General features: G+C 42.9%; 1 protein-coding gene across 1 annotated transcript in view; it reads left to right on the top strand.

Annotated features, from left to right (window-relative positions):
* The window catches only part of Cntnap2 (contactin associated protein 2), a 2113217-nt gene that overhangs the window by 1842239 nt on the left and 253367 nt on the right, over positions 1–17611 (top strand). Inside the window, exon 17 of the mRNA XM_051152463.1 lies at positions 8979–9197. Within this exon, the coding sequence (XP_051008420.1) occupies positions 8979–9197 (219 nt within the window). The remainder of the gene's footprint in view (positions 1–8978; positions 9198–17611) is intronic.

The following is a 17611-nucleotide window of genomic DNA, read 5'->3' as shown; positions in this document are numbered from 1 at the left end:
AGCAAGTTTATAACATTGATTCTTACGCTTGGAGCATTTCCTTGAAGAATTTCCAAAAACTCTTCAAATAAATTTTCCTGGCTCTTGTTCAGTTTCAAATGTGTTTAACACCTTTTTTTTTTTCCTGGTGTGAATATGTATGGATGGCATTAAACCTCTCTACATTCACAAACTGACAAAACAAAAAGAAAAAATGTTGGTACAAAAGCCGATACTGTAGAGTTAGGAAAACAAAATCTCAGTACTTCGTTATCATTGGGTCCTAGTGGCTCACAGCTCTGTGTCCTTATCTAAACAGCCAGAGTGAGATTGGAGATTGAAGTACACACTCTGAAATCTTTAGTGTTTAATGTTGTCAGGTCCATCCATTGTGTGTTTATGGAGAGAAGCGTTGAGAATAGTGTGGGTTATGCAGTTAGAGCCAACTGAGAAGTTACAAAGACAACCATTTCCATAAAGTTGCATACACTTCTGATGTCAATTGCAAGGGTGATTCCCACAACTATCCCAGATTTGGTGGTATTCTAGAATACTCACGGAGCTCAGAACCAGCCTCTGTGCTCAATACTGCCATTGTTAGAAGGAATAGATGAAGATGAAAATCAGACCAGGGGAGAAGTACAGTGTGCGGGGTCCAGGAAGCAGTCCCAGAGACTGAACTTCCAGTCACCCTCTCCGTGTGGAGTCAGGAACGTATTTTTTTCTGATAGTTTTATGTGTGACAAGATACAGGGTACTGAAGTCCTAGGGAGCCTCCCTGAGCCTCGGTGTTTGGTCTTCTATTCCTCTCTTTTGCAGGAATAATGGGGTACTCACATGTCTAACTAGTTTCCAACCCCACAAGTGATGGGACTGCACAACACAAAGTCCATATCCCACATATGCTATGGAGAAACTGGGGTCTCCTCTCAACACTTACAATCATATAAATGGACGAATTTAAGAACAGGCAGAGAAGGAAGCTCAAGGACAAATTTCTTAGAGATAAAAAGAAAAACCCCAGAGCAGGGCAAGCTGTGAGTCTAGACAGCTGCTCGGAGGAGAAGGATGGAGAAACAGAGAGGAAAACCAAGTCATTTCTGACAAGCCACATGGCAAGAGGAAGAGGAGAAAAAAAATAAGAAAGTTCAGTAATATATGCCCAGGTTCTGAGAAGTATCGAAAACAACAAAGGAAAAAATATACAAAAAATAAAAGTTACATTTTTCTCAAGTCATGCTAACCCATTCACATGGCTTCGGCTCTGTAAGTGACACCAGCTAGAAGTAGAGATGTTAGGAGGGCAAACCAATTAACATGGCTTAAGGTCAATCAGTCTTCCTGATGAGTGGTCCCTTTGCCAGGTGAGTGGCCAACCCAAAAGAAACAACTCTTAAGGAAGAAGACAATACAATAACACATCTCCCGCCATAATCATACATTCCATTGTTTCAGGAGGAAACAGCTCTCCTTAAAGGGCATCAACAGTGCCTTGGGCCTTAATACAATGTTAGCACATGGAATTGCTGGCTTGGCTGAATCATTCAGATAATATTTGGTATAACTGGGCCCCATACTAAGTCATAGTGTTAAAGAATATAATATAACCCAAAGATCCCAAGCAAACAAAGAAAATTTTACTAGGCATGACACTCCAAGGGTCCAGATAGCATCTTCCTAAAGCCAAGGGCAAAACCCAGACCTCTTTTAGAGAAAGATTAAATAAAAAGCTTACTATGTTTTTAAAAAAATTGAATGTTAAAAATGTAGTGATGGTGCCTAGGTATGGCAGAGACCAGGACATTTCACTACATTTATGTAATGTATAATGACTAAACAGAGGTGATTCCTAGCTCTATCACCTTGTACATGTGTCAGTGGGGGGGCGGGGGAGGGAACGACATTCAAAGTCCTTTCCTTTAGCTCTTTTGAAATATTAGATTAGTCCTTGATAAGTTTTCTTAGTGTGTTTTAGACAATTAAAGGATCTTTCTCCTCCCCAGAAGTACCCCTTTACCCAACTAAACACCTCCCTCTATTTCTTGCATGCTCTCCCTTCTCAGCTCTGGTAACGCCCTTCTAGTCTAGACTACGAAACGTAAGGGTAAACGCTCTGTCTCAGTTTCTAGTCACTCAAGAGCTTCTTACATACTAGAAGATCAACCAGAAGAAAATGTGAAACCTCAGTTTTCTTAAAACAGAATCAGCTGGCTTAACCAAATACAGACCTGTGTATTTGCCTGAGGCAAGTTGTTGCTCCCCAAACATCAACACTGAGGGATAGTTTTTTCCAACAAATGTAGCAATGTGTGGTATTTTAGGCTGAGGGAATCTCCACCCAACCCACTTCTTTCTTTGTGCTCTTAGGGAAGATGTTTTTGGAATACCAGGCACCGTTCCAAATGTTCCATGACATTGGAAATGCTTGGTTTTCCCTCTTTAGGATACTGTTACTGTAACTGTTTGCCTCCTGTTCGTTCGTTCATTTCTTCACAAACTGCTAAACGTGTGCCCTACACCAAGCATTGTTCTGAGGACAGAAAAAAATGACCACAATAGAAAATCCTCTACCTTAGGGGAGACCAGAGAAGGCACATACCTGTTCTGCCAGATAGTTACACACGTTGTCGTTTTTAAAACCAAAATTAAAAGGGAAAGGGGGTTGAGCGATGTTTGCTACTTAACATAGAGTGTTTAAAGAGGGAATTTAAACGTGGTGACTTGTGGGTAGAGAAGTAAAGAAAAGCTTACAGAAGTACATCTATAGAGGAAAAAGCAAGCAATGCCGTCCTAAGGTAGGAGCAGCTGGTCAAGGAGGAAGCCTTGCATACTGAGATTTCGACAAGTGGGAAGCAAATGCACTCAGTATCACAAGTTCTTTCAAGGCGCTTTGCAAGAAAAAGGAGAAATGAAACTGGTGGGTAAGTAAGGACAAGGGTTGGGAGAGGCTTTGTGATGAGGAGGCTGTGAGGAACAGAGTTGCGAGCATCTTCTTGTGGAAGGATGCAGTCGCTCCGGAGAGGATAATGGCTAGGGTAGCACCCTTGACCAGCAAGAAGGATGGGTGAGGCAGCTGGCCTCAGGTGGGACCAGTTAGCCTCTTCTCTTCCTCTCTCTGAATCCTACAGTGTCCTGATTTTCAGCAGCACCCCACCCCTTTCTTTTTCTTGGCTTTTCCGACTTTCTCGTGAGGCTGAAGTTGTGCATTACACCAATGACCAGTTTCTCGGTATGAATCATCAAGAGAAGTTCCTTCCGTACAAGGGGCACTCTTTGGAGTTCATTTCAGAACAGATGAAACAGATCACAACGGTGGCTGGACAGCTCTTCATGTTTTGTGCGCTTTTCTCTGTCTTTTCTCTGTTGTTCCCAACTGATTCTTTTCATTTGTGGTCTAAAGGTTACCTCACATGCTGGCAGAACTCAGCCCAAGGGGCGGCCCTATGGAAAATTAGCACTGTAAGCCTGCAGTCATTTGCTTGTGGAGTTAGAATGAGTACGCACAGCGCCACCTGCTGGAATTAGACTTGCATGGAGGGAGAGGGCTTTGTTCTGCTCAGTGTTGTGTGCTCACCACCTCTGCTATCGGTTATGCTATTCCTTTGCCAGTATGCCACCTGGTGTGTTTCCCTCTTCTCCCTGTGACGATTCAGTATCTAAAACGATGATGGAAACTAGCTGTGTTTCATTTATTTCTTAGAATCTCTTATAGGTTGTTATAGAACGCTATAATTTGACAGAAGATTGTGGGTTTTCTAGATCAGTGGTTGTAGCCATGTTCTGGATGCAAAGACTCTAGGAAAACTAAAGACATCATCTCACAGCCTCCTGTAACTCCAACAACCGGGGATTTGTCACCTCCACCCTCTGAAGACACCTGTGCACGCATGCACACCATCTTTTTAATCTGTATAAAGTTGCTTTGATAACGATTTATTTATTTTTTAAAAATAGAAGAAATCATGAGGTTTATAACTCTGGGAATAATATAAGAGTCGGATAACATCAGCAAGGACTAGAAGAAATGCCGTCACCCTCTCCTCTCCGTTTCTCCTCAGCAGGTCTGATGTTCTGTGGTTTTAGCAATCTTAGCACTCACAAACTTGCACCTAACGTCAAGAATAGAAAGGGGGAAAGCAGTTCTGTCTCTCATGAGCCAAGAAACCTCTCCCCAAAGACCCCTATCATGTTCACTCCTGGAAAGTCCCATCCTAAGTGGGCTGCTGGCAGGGGAGCAAGGAGAAGCCATGCTTGCCTTAATTAGAATCAGACTCAGCCTTGGTGTCCGGAATGGGGCTCCCCTCATGCCCTCACTGAAAACTCTTCCATTCTTTCAAAAACAAAAACAAGAGAGAGAGAGAGAGAGAGAGAGAGAGAGAGAGATGAGGAGGAGAGAGAGAGAGAGAGAGAGAGAGAGAGAGAGAGAGAGAGAGAGAGAGAGAGAGAGACTGGAGAGACTAATTGGTAAGAGAAAAGTCTCCACAGCCCCTCCCTTTCTGCCTGTCTTCTGAGCCTGAGGCACGGCAGCTTTGATCTCATCTCTACAAGGTTATGAGGGTGACTAACATCCTCAGAAGACAGAGATGGTGTCTTCCCCCAAGGCAGAGGCTAGATTTGTATCATGACCAGGATAATAGCGCACAGTGTCTCACCAAGGCCAAAAGTGAAGCAGGTTTGTTAGTGGCGCCTTTAAAAGACGGTGGTTTTCTACGTGCCGAGTTCCTCTACTGTGCAGAAGACTCGCTTCGTGTGTGGCGCCTGCCTGTCTGATCCACCGGACTTTGAAATAGGGGCGGGAGAAAGCACTATGAACCTGAAGCTCATGTCACCTGCTGTCTTATTACCACAAGTCCTTTCTCTCTGACCCAAGCTTCCTGAAACTGTGGCCAAGTAACTTATTAGCTTCAATAGAAGGAATAACAAAAATAAATTAAAAAAAAAAAAAAAAAAAAAAAAAAACAATCTTCAGCCCCCTGGAAAGGCGATCGCTCTTGTTTGCTGCTGTGTTCTTTCCAGTGAGTCATGCTATATGTAACCCAATTCTCAAATGCTTGTTTCTGGAAGTATCTTAATTATATAAGAAATCCCTTCCCTAAAGACAGAGACAGACGGGGCAGCACTTCCTCCTCCAAGCGAAGACACACATTAACTGAACAGTGTCATTGGTTCTGGTGTCTTCTTTGCTGCCTCTCTTTATTCGCTCACCGACTCTCTCTGTAATTATCTTTCTTGAAATGTCAGTTGCTCTCACCCAGAAGGCCAAGGGCAGTCAGCCACAAACTGAATCTTAGAAGCTTTTAAAGCACAGTGGCTGTCTGCTTGGGGCACGGGGTTTCTCAAAGGAGTCCCTGGGCGATGTCAGGGCAGCTGACGCTGACTGAAAGGAAGGAGCCCTTCCCTTTCCTTCCCTTGCGCCTTCTACGGCGGAGCTGGAGGGGAGGGTCCTGGAACAGCACTATTTGTGAAGGCTCTGGGCCCTGAGCCCCTCTTCCTGTCCCCTCACGAGAGTGAGAAGCAATAGCCAAGTCCTGGAAAATAGCCTCTCCTTCTCTAGCTTGAAGGATTACTGTTAAGAGCACACTGTTAAGAGTCATGGATGAGTGCAGCTCTCGGACCTCTTCAGAGAAGCTCCTTTGTGGAGCGGCTGGAAGCTAATTCAGAGACTCACAACTGGTCAAGTACGGAGCAAAAGGGACTGTGGTGTACTCAGCCATCAGCGGGACATCTGTGTCACAGCCCCTCCACTCAAGACTTAGAGCACATCACACAAGAGGGAATGGAAAGGGTGTGAGAGCCAGAGGTTGGGGAGGAGTGGAGAGAAAGTGTCTCCTGAACCTGGTGGGACCATTGCTCTCATATGCTCACAGCTGCTGTGGTTTCCTGTATAAACCCGGTACCAGATCAAACCAGTCAACGTCTCAGCATGGTTAGTCGAGTAACCCTAACTCTACAGGTTCCTGTGCAAGTCCCTACTTATGGCTGAGGAGGCATTGACAGTTGATGGCTGCCAAGGGAGGAAGACGGTGTTTCTTTATGGAGTGTTGTCCTTAAAATGTTGACCATGCCCCAACTGATTGGAAATGTGTGTGTGTGTGTGTGTGTGTGTGTGTGTGTGATGAAGCTCTTGAAGAAGTACAGTCAAAATACACTATACATGGGTATGCAATTCGCAAAGAATAATTAAATAGTTCAAAAATAAGGAGGAGAGAGGGAGTCAGGAGAATAGACAAGCATCTTTTGTGACAAAGGTGTTAAAAGTAAGAACCTGCTAGTGCTCAGAATTTCTCCAAATGAGGAGAGTTTAAGACCCAGACAAGAATTTGTCATAGCAGAAGGGCAGTAGCTGAGGAAATTAGACCAGCATTTATCCCTTCAAGTCAAACCCGAGGGTTAAGTTCAATTTATCACTAAATTCTATTTCCCTGATGGTAGTTGATTCTTTTAAAGCAAAACAATCTTTCGTACTTAGCCCAGGCGCCCTCATTTTCCTGCTGTTCTGACAACTCACATTTAGGAATGCAGAGCAGATGTCATGTGAAGCCTGAGCTACTCTCCCCATCCGCTGTAACCTACCTACCAAGAAAGATCAGTGAGTCTGCGGGCATGTGATGGTCTACCTGCTTTCCCAAGCTACTACCATGGCAACCGAGACGGAGGTCACTAGCCTGCATGTTAAGTCCTGTCACGATGATCCTGGAGGCAGGGGCTTCTAATTTGGATGAGCCGATTTACTGGGCTATGTGTGGAATCACTGCAGGTGTTAAAATGAAGGTTCTCTTTCTAATGACATGGAGGATCAAAATTCCTTGGTACAATTAGGTTGATTAAATTGAGCTCTATAACTAATATCCCTATAGCTCAATAAAGTTACCACCGCTTTCCAGGGACCCCGACACAGAGGCAGAGAAGAGGGGAGCCCCTGAGAGAATCTGCCCCACTGTGGTTTTTAAATTAGAACTTTGATTGCTTGTGACACTGTCCCAAAGAAACTGAATTTTCCATTAGCTCTGGAAAAAAAATGACAGATACTTAATTAAACGGCTTAGAGATTAGGTAGAAGGCTTCTTGATGGATAGAGGGGCGGCTATCTCTGTACGCAAAGCCGGAAAACTTCCTGGTGTACCACATTTTTAATGCTAAAAAGAATTCTCCAAGCCTAAGGGAATGAGAGGCGTGTGTGCTGCTTCAGCAGAAAGCTGCCTTCCCTGCCAGTCCTGAGGAAAAAAATATACATTCGAAAGGTATTTATAAAGCACTGGTGGCCACGGAGAGACCTCACACAAAGCTTAAAATGTAAAATTAAAAAGCTGCTTATAACTAAGTTTGACAAAGCAACCGTCAAACCCATTCACCTATTGTTGGGAAGTGATTTGTTACAAAACAAGGTTGACAGAGGTGATCTCTGGGAACAAGAATAATTTGCGGCCAGTACTTGGAGGGGGGTTGTGAGCAGGATCTACTGTTCCAGGTATGAACTAGCCACCGTTTGCAGCATTGTGCAGAGAAGGACTATGCAGGAGGTAGCTAGTGGGGCAGTGTGCGTGTGTGTGTGTGTGTGTGTGTGCACGCATGTGCACATGTGAGTGATACAGTCTTTGAGGCATCAGTAGTGGTCCAAATGAAAGATACTGGTTACCACCATTGCCTGGATAGCTAATGTTCAATAAAGACTGTGAAGATTAATGACATAATTTTGGAAGCTCACTTAAAGCAGTAGTTCCCAATTCTAGCTCCACAGTAGCATTTCCTGGGAAGCTTTAGAAACACTAGTGCCTACAGATGTAAATTAATAATTAGTAATATAAATTAGTTACATCATTTCTCCTTCCCTTTCTCTTCCCTACTTCTCCCATGTCTATCCCTCTAGCCCCTCCTATGTCACATAAACCCCAAAACCCATCTTAAATTCATGGCCTCTTTTTCTATGATTATTATTGTGTGGGTGAGTGAGTGTGTACATGTACACACACTCACATACCACCTGATGAGTCCAATTAGTGTTGCTTGTACATACATGACTTTAGGAATAATGACTTGGTATCAGATAACTAGGTAGAAGGCTCATCCCTGAGGAGGGCTATTTCTACTACTCTTGGCATGTCTTATTTGACTGTAGCTCTTTGTCTAGAGGCGGGACCCCATGAGATGTCTATTGGTGTGATTGTTCAGGTCTTAGTTAGGCAGCCATATTGCTGTGGTATCTTACTTCCCTGCCATTTCTAGGAGGCACAATCTTACAGTAGATCTCTGAGTCTTCTGATTCTTAAAAACCTTTCTGAGCCATCTTCTTGAATGTTCCCTGAGCAGAAGTTGTACTGTAGATAAATCAACTGGGGCTGGGCATCACATCCCACCACTAGTTACTTTCTGTATTTTGACCAGTTGTGATTTCCTGTTGTGATGTCTTCATCTGCTGCAAAGAGAAACGTCTTTGATGAGGGGTGAGAACTATACTTATCCGTAGATATAAGGATTAGTAGTCAGAAAAGAGTTAAGATTTATGCTGGTCTGGTAACGTAGCAGTAGTAGGTTCTTCTCTAGGATCTATGACTTCACTAGCCCTGGGAGTTTGCTAAGTTTCCACTACCAGGCATGATTCCCCTCCTGTTGAGCAGGACTTAAAATCAATTAGAAAGCGGTTAGTTACCACAAAGATGTGAGTGCCACTATCGTACCTGTATCAGCAAGTATATCTTACTGCCAACTTCCCTGGGCTTCTCCTTATCTAGAAAGAATTGATGATGATAACTTCTTAGAAGTTTTCCAATGATTAAATAAAGCAATTAAATTAAAAGACCTGGCACATAGACACCCCCCCACCACCACCACCACCAAAAAGAAATTTATTTTCTTCTTGGTTAGTGGCAATAATGAACTCAGGTTTATCTTTCCTCCCGTGGCTCTGCCATTGACCTGGGTAACATTCCTTTACAATCCACTGCTGTTTGGTATCTGGAAGAAATATATTAATGTATCTTTCCTGCTTTCTGCTCCTCCAGCTGCCACAGAAGTGTCCTTTTCATTTGATGTTGGAAATGGGCCAGTGGAGATTGTGGTGAGGTCACCCTCCCCTCTCAATGATGACCAGTGGCATCGGGTCACTGCAGAGAGGAACGTCAAACAAGCCAGTCTCCAAGTGGATCGCTTGCCCCAGCAGGTCCGAAAGGCTCCAACTGAAGGTCACACCCGCCTGGAACTCTACAGCCAGCTGTTTGTTGGTGAGTGACTCAAAAGACAATTATGACTTACCTCTCTTTTGGTTTTAGGAACCTTCACATGTTAAAAACAAAACAAAACAAATGGCCTATGGAGGAATAGAGATCCTTTCTACAGTAAGGGTAGATCCCATATCTTCTCTACATAGAGAAGTGAGGATGAAATGTGAGATGCCCAGATATGGCTCCATGTCCTATTCCCTGCACCACAGGTTCCTCAGCTATAAAATCAGAATGTACCAGGGACACCTCTCAGGGCTTCTCTGGTTTCAGAAACATTAGGCTCATGACTTCAAAACTTTTGAAATCATATAAATCACTATATCACTTATCACTCATAACACTTATGAACAGAGGGAAGGAAGGAGAGGGGAGATGAACGGGCTTTATAAGCTCAAGTTTGCTTGGAATGATAAACAGAAAAAGAGAAGGAGGAAAGTAAGGAGAGAAAAAGAATATAAGACAAGTTCAAACTTACCTTATGAGAAGCAAAAGATACCCACCTGAGGCACAACCATCAGAGCCAGCAGAGGTGGTGAACTGTATGCTCTCTCAGACCCCCATTCCCCACCATCCTGAGGACGCCTGGGGGAAGGGCAGCAACATTCAGCATAGAGCATCTGCTGCCTATCCCATACCTGCCTGATCCACCTAGGACACAGCTAACAGAGCAGAGGCCTTCAGAACCCCAGGAATATTCAGGTCCACCAGTGGTACAGTTACCAGAGGTGAGCAGTGGGCTCTTCTCTGAGCCCCATTGTCAGGCCCAAGATTTTGCTGGACTCACTGAGGAGCCCTGCATCAAGAACATTTGGCCAACACCAAGAACAGCCAGATGCCTAAAGGCTAGTGTAAGAACACAGTCAACAAGAATGAGGGCAATATGAAACCATCAGAGCCCAACTATCCTTCTACAGAAAGCCCTGGACATTCTAACACAGCCAAAGCACAAGAAGATGACCTTGAATCCAATGTTATAAAGATGATATAGGCCATTAAAGAAATAAAGCAAAGTATAATTAAACAGGTAGATTAAATAAAACTATGCAAGACCTGAAAATGGAAGTAGAAACAATCAAGAAAACATAAAATGATGGAATCCTGGAGATGGAAAACCTAGGAAAGAGAACAGACACAAGTATCACCACCAGAATTCAAGAGGTGGAAGAGAGAATCTCAGGTGTAGAAGATATAATAAAAGAAATCAGTAGACTAGTGTAGCCACTTTGGAAATCTATCTGGCACTATCTCAGAAAACTGGGAATAGGGCTTCCTCAAGATCCAGCTATTCCACTCCTTGGAATATAACCAGAAGATGCTCCAGCATACAAAAGGGACATATGCTCAACCATATTCATAGCAGCCTTATTCATAATAGCCAGAACATGGAAACAGCCTAAATGTCCCTCAGTAGAAGAATGGATAAAGAAATTGTTGTACATTTACACTATAGAATACTATTCAGCAATTAAAAACAAGGAATTTCCAAAATTTGTGGACAAATGGATTGAACTAGAAATGATCATAATGAGTGAGCTAACCCAGAAGCAGAGAGACTCAAATGGTATATACTCACTTATAACTGGACACTAGCCCAAGGGGTAGGTCCCATGAAAGTCTTCACTTACCAGGAAAGTGGGACAGAGGGGAAGACATCCTATTGAGACTCTAGGTGAGAAAAATATAGGAGATAGGGAAATAGATGGATCCAGGGATCCTAGAAACCTACAAGAAGAACACTATGATGGGTGGATCTGGGCCCAGGGGTTCTGCTCAATCTAAGTCACCAACCAAGGACAATACATGCAGTCATCATCAAACCCCTACCCAGATCTAGCCAAGGGACAGAACATTCTCCACAGTTAAGTGGAGACTGGGGACTGACTTTCACACGATCTCTGGTGCCCCATATTTGGCCATGTCCCCTTGTTGGGGAGGCCCAATGGTACTCGGAGGAAGGATAGCAGACTACCAAGAAAAGACTTGATACCCTAGCATCATATTCAGGGGGAGGAGATCCCCCTCAGTCACAGTCATAGGGAAGGGGACTGGGGTGAAAGTGGGAGGGAGGGAGAAAGGGAGGGAGGGAGGAATGGGAGGGAGGGAGGAATGGGAGGATGCAGGGGATGGGATAGCAAATGAGATGTAATATGAATTATTTTATTTTTCAATAAAAATGTGTTTAAAAAAGAGAAAAAAGAAATCAATACACTGATCAAAGAAAAGTTTAAATTAAAAAATTCCTGGTATAAAACATCCAGGAAGTCTTGGATACTATGAAAAAAACCTAACATAAGAATAATAGGGAAGGGATCCAAGATGGTGGCGAGCAGTGTGAACCGTGTTTGGAAGTTCCAGTGAACAATTCAGGGAATTGCACAGATTACTGAGCCAGGAACACCAAGGTACCCACACCACAGCAGCAGGAGTGCCCCATGGTTCGGAGGGACCAGGGTGCGGAGGACTGCGTGCCCCTGCACATGGGAGGAGTGCAGATTTTCTCGGATCAGAGGAGCAGTGGCAGAGGCAGCAGCAGAAGCAACAGCACCAGCAGCACCAGGGTCAGCAGGGGCAGTGGCTGAGGTTTGCATCTCAGAGCCTTCTGGTGGAGGCAATTGGTGTGGTGGCTGGTAGGAGCTGCTGTGGGAGAGGGGACTCTGGGCAGGATTTGGGTCACACAGTGCCTTGAGACCTAAACTGAACTCAGCAGACATTTCAGCCCCAGAGTCCGGGGTTCAGCTCAGTGCCCAGTGCCGTGGAGATGCTGGCTAAGCTCAGCAAGCAATTCTGCCCGAGACACTAGCTCAGCTCAGTGGGCAGATCTGGGGCGCTGAGGCAGGCTGAGGTCAGCACACAGATTCAGCCCAGAGTCCCTAGCTGGACTTACTGAGCAGATTGGGCCAAGAGACTCTAGCTGAGCATTGCACACAGGCTCGGCAGCCCTAAGACTCTGTCTGGACTCTACACGCAGTTTAGGCCCAGAGTCCCAGGCTGAATTCAGCGTGCAGTGTAGGTCCAGAGTCCCTGGCTGAGCTTGGTGCACAATTCCGCCCTGGGAACTCAGGTGGAGCTCAGCGTGCAGTTTGGGGCCAGAGTCCCTAACTGTGCTTGGCAGACATTTTGGGCCCAGAGACTCTAGCTGAGCATTTGACACAGTCCCAGCTCTAAGACTCTGATTGGACACAGTGCACAGTTTGAATCCAGAATTCCTGGCTGAGCTTGGTGGACGGTTCAGGCCCTGAATCTATAACTGACCACAGCACACACTTTGGGCCAAAAGCCCGTAGCTGAGCTTGGTGCGCAGGCCCAGCCCAAAAATTCTGTCTAGACTCTGCATGTATTTAGGGGCCAGAGTCCCTAGGGGAGTGCAGTGCGCGAATTGGGCCCAGAGTCCCTACCTGAGCTCGACAGACGGTTGGGGCCCTGAGAATCTAGCTGAGCTCGGCATGTGGTTCAGGCACAGTGACCCTGGGTAGATGTGGCAGGGGACCCAGAAGGCTGTAGATACCTTGGCCTGAATGAACGCTCATTCAGAGACCCAGAATGATTGCAGGACCCACAGTACAGGGGAGATGAGGATCACTGGCTTTGAGAGTGCAAAACGACAGGGCTAGCCTCCTGCCATCCACACCAGTGAAGCATCAGAGCTTCCAGCCTAGAGAAATCATGGGAAAACAAGTGAATCTTTCATCAGACTCCCTCCACCCAAGTCTGGAAGCTACCCAACAAAAAGAGAGACAGCATACACAAAAACCCCCAAAACAACATGGCGTCTCCAGTTTCCAGCTATCCCAAAGAAAACAACCCAGAGAACTCAAATACAATGGAAACACAAGAAAATGACCTCAAATCCTTAGTAATGAGGATGTTAATGAAGGAAACAAATAAAATTCATAATCATATGCAGGAAGACACAGCCAAACAGGTGAGAGACATAAAAGAAACACATAGAGGGGAACTGTTAAATTTTCAGTAAAATGCAAACAACCAGATGAAAGAAATCAATAAAACGGTTCAAGCTCTGAAGCCCTATAAAAAGGCCATGGAAGAAATTCAGGAATATACAAACAATAAGATGAAAGAAATCAAAAAAATCAGTTCAAGATCTGAACATGAAAATGAATTCAATGATAAACACACAGACAGAAGAAAACGAGAGCGTGAGACCTCAGAGAAGAAGGTGAGCAACACAGAGATGAGCTTCTCTAACAGAATGCAAGAGATGGAAGAACAAATCTCAGGTCTAGAAGATACAATCACAGATCTTGAAGCAACCATTAAAGAAAATGCCAAATCTGGAAAACTCCTGACACAAAACATCCAAGAAATCAAGGACACCATGAAAAGAAGAAACCTGAGGATAATAGGCATTGAAGAAAGAGAAGATATCAGACTCCAAGGCCCAGAAACTATTCTCAACAAAATCATAGAAGAAAATTTTCCCAATCTAAAGAAAGAGATGCCTATAAACATACAAGAGGCCTACAGAACACCAAATAGAATTGACCAGAAAAGAAAAACTGCCTGTCACATAATAATCAAAACACAAAACATACAGAACAAAGAAATAATACTAAAAGCTGCAAGGGAAAAGGGCCAAATAACCTTTAATGACAAACCTATCAGAATTACACCTGACTTCTCAGCAGAGACCATAAAAGCCAGAAAGGCCTGGACAGAGATCCTGCAAACCCTAAGAGACCACAGATGCCAGGCCAGACTACTTTACCCAGCAAAACTCTCAATAACCATTGATGGAGAAAACAAAATATTCCATGACAAAAACAAATTCAAACAGTACCTATCCACAAATCCAGCTTTACAGAAGGTACTAGAAGGAAAACTCCATCCCAAAGGGTCAAGCTACAACCAAAACTACTCAGGAAATAGATAACTATACCATGGCAAATACACAACCACACAAACACTCAACTGGAACCAACATCAAAATTAAGACTCTTAACAGTCACTGGTCATTAATATCTCTCAACATCAATGGTCTCAATTCTCCAATAAAAAGACACAGACTAACTGAATGGGTGGATAAACAAGATCCAACATTCTTCTGCATTCAAGAAACACATCTTACCCATAATGATAGGCATTACCTCAGGGTAAAAGGTTGGAAAAAAATATTCCAAGCAAATGGTCACAAGAAGCAAGCCGGCGTAGCCATTTTAATATCAAACAAAATAGACTTTCAACCAAAATTAATCAAAAGGGATGCAGAAGGACACTTCATACTCATCAAAGGTAAAGTCAACCAAGATGACATCACAATTATGAACATCTATGCTCCCAATACAAGGGCACACACATTTGTAAAAGATCTGCTAAAAAAGCTTAAACCACACATCAATCCCCACACAATAATAGTGGGAGACTTCAACACCCCACTCTCACTGAAGGATAAGTCATTGAAACAGAAACTAACCCAAGAAATAACATCATTAACCAATGCTATGGGTCAAATGGATCTAACAGATATCTATAGAACCTTTCACCCAAACAAGAAAGAATATACCTTCTTCTCTGCACCGCATGGAACCTTCTCCAAAATTGATCACATGGTAGGTCACAAGGCAAGCCTCAACAGATACAAGAGGATTGAAATAATACCTTGTATCCTATCAGATCACCATGCTCTTAGGCTGCAATTCAACAACAACAGAAATAACAAAAAGCCTACATGTACGTGGAAACTAAACAACTCTCTGCTAAATGACACCTGGGTCAGGGAAGAAATAAAGAAAGAAATCAAGGAGTTTCTGAAATTTAATGAAAATGAAGAAACAACATACCCAAATTTGTGGGATACATTGAAAGCAGTGCTAAAAGGAAAGTTCATAGCACTAAGTGCCTTTAAAAAGAAATTGGAAACATCGCACATAAGCATCTTAACGACACAACTGGAAGCCCTAGGAAAAAAAGAAGCAGAAACACCCAAGAGGAGTAGACATCTGGAAATAATCAAACTCAGGGCTGAAATTAACAAATAGAAACTAAGAAAACAGTCCAAAGAATCAACAAAACCAAGTGCTGGTTCTTTGAGAAAATCAACAAGATAGACAGACTGTTAGCCAAACTAACTAAAAGGCAGAGAGACCGTATTGAAATCAACAAAATCAGAAATGAAAAGGGAGACATAACAACAGACACTGAAGAAATACAAAGAATCATAAGATCCTACTTTGAAGGCATATACGCCACAAAATTTGAAAATCTAAGGGAAATGGACGATTTTCTTGATCAACTTCACTTGGCAAAGTTGAGTGAAGAACACATAAACAAGCTAAATAATCCCATTTCCCCTACAGAAATAGAAGCAATCATCGATAGTCTCCCAACCAAAAAAAGCCCAGGGCCAGATGGTTTCAGTGCAGAATTCTACCAGACCTTCAAGAGCTATTCAAGCTATTCCAAAAGATAGAAATGGATGGAAAATTACCAAATTCATTCTATGAGGCCATAGTCTCATTGATACCTAAACCTCACAAAGACTCAACAAAGAAAGAGAATTTCAGACCAATTTCTCTTATGAACATCGATGCAAAAATACTAAATAAAATACTTGCAAAATGAATACAAGAACACATCAAAGATATCATTCATCATGACCAAGTAGGCTTCATTCCAGGCATGCAAGGATGGTTTAATATACGGAAATCCTTCAATGTAATCCACCATATAAAAAAACTGAAGAGAAAAAAAACCACATGATCATCTCTTTAGATGCAGAGAAAGTATTTGATAAAATCCAACACCAATTCATGTTTAAAGTTTTAGAGAGATCGGGGATACAAGGCACTTTTCGCAACATAATAAAGGCTATATACAGCAAGCCAATAGCCAAAATCAAAGTATATGGTGAGATACTCAAGGAAATTCCTCTAAAATCGGGAACAAGGCAAGGCTGCCCACTCTCTCCATATCTCTTCAATATAGTACTCGAAGTTCTAGCCAGAGCAATAAGACAACAAAAGGAGATCAAGGGTATCCAAATGGGAAAGGAGGAAGTCAAATTATTCCTCTTTGCAGATGATATGATAGTATACATAAGTGACCCTCAAAATTCCACCAGAGAACTCCTACAGCTGATAAACACCTTCAGCAAATTGGCTGGATACAAAATTACCTCAAAAAAGTCTGTAGCCTTCCTATACACAAATGACAAGCTGGCAGAGGAAGAAATTAGGAAAACCACACCCTTCACATTAGCCACAAGCAATATAAAATATCTAGGAGTTACTCTAACTAAGCAAGTAAAGGACTTGTTTGAAAAAAATTTCAAAACTCTGAAGAAAGAGATTGAAGATGGCATGAGAAGATGGAATGATCTTTCTTGCTCATGGATTGGGAGAATTAACATAGTAAAAATGGCCATCCTACCAAAAGCAATCTACAGATTCAATGCAATCCCTATCAAAATACCTACACAATTTTTTAAAGACATTGAAATTTCAATTCTGAACTTCATATGGGAAAACAAAAAACCCAGAATAGCTAAAACAATCTTATACAATAAAAGGTGCTCTGGAGGAATCTCCATACCTAATCTCAAACTGTGCTATAAAGCAATAGTAATTAAAAAGCATGGTACTGGCACAGCAACAGGCTGGTTGATCAGTGGAATTGAATTGAAGACCCAGATATGAATCCACACACATATGGTCACTTGATTTTTGACAAAGAAGCCAAATCCATTCAATGGAAAAAGGATAGCATCTTCAACAAATGGTGCTGGTCTAACTGGAAGTCTATTTGTAAAAAAATGCAACTGGACCCATATTTGTCACCTTGCACAAAACTCAAATCCAAGTGGATTAAAGACTCAACATAAAACCAGAGACACTAAGTCACATAGAAAAAAAAGTGGGGAAGAGTCTGGAACATATTGGCACAGGAGACAACTTCCTGAACAGAACACCAACGGCCCAGGCCTTAATGTCAACAATTAATAAACGGGACCTCATGAGGCTGAGACAAGAGACCCTGTCAAGAGAACAAAGTGATAGCCTACAGACTGGGAAAAGATCTTCACCAACCCTACATCTGACAAAGGTCTAATATCCAAAATATATAAAGAACTCAAGAAATTAAACACCACCAAACCAAATAACCCAATTGAGAAATGGGGCTTGGAACTAAACAGAGAATTCTCAACAGAGGAATATCATATGGCTGAGAAACACTTAAAGAAATGCTCAACCTCCTTAGTCATCAGGGAAATGCAAATCAAAACAACTGCGGGATTACATCTTATACCCATCAGAATGGCTGAGATCAATAATTCAAGCGACACCACTTGCTGGCAAGGATGTGGGGAGAGAGGAACACTCCTTCATTGCTGATGGGAATGCAAACTAGTATAGCCACTTTGGAAATCTATCTGGTGCTATCTCAGAAAAATGGGAATA

Source organism: Acomys russatus, chromosome 10 (genome assembly GCF_903995435.1).
Source record: "Acomys russatus chromosome 10, mAcoRus1.1, whole genome shotgun sequence".
In the NCBI taxonomy this organism is placed as follows: domain Eukaryota; kingdom Metazoa; phylum Chordata; class Mammalia; order Rodentia; family Muridae; genus Acomys; species Acomys russatus.
Note: the sequence above shows the minus strand (reverse complement) of the source record. Positions and strands in the feature narration are given on the sequence as shown.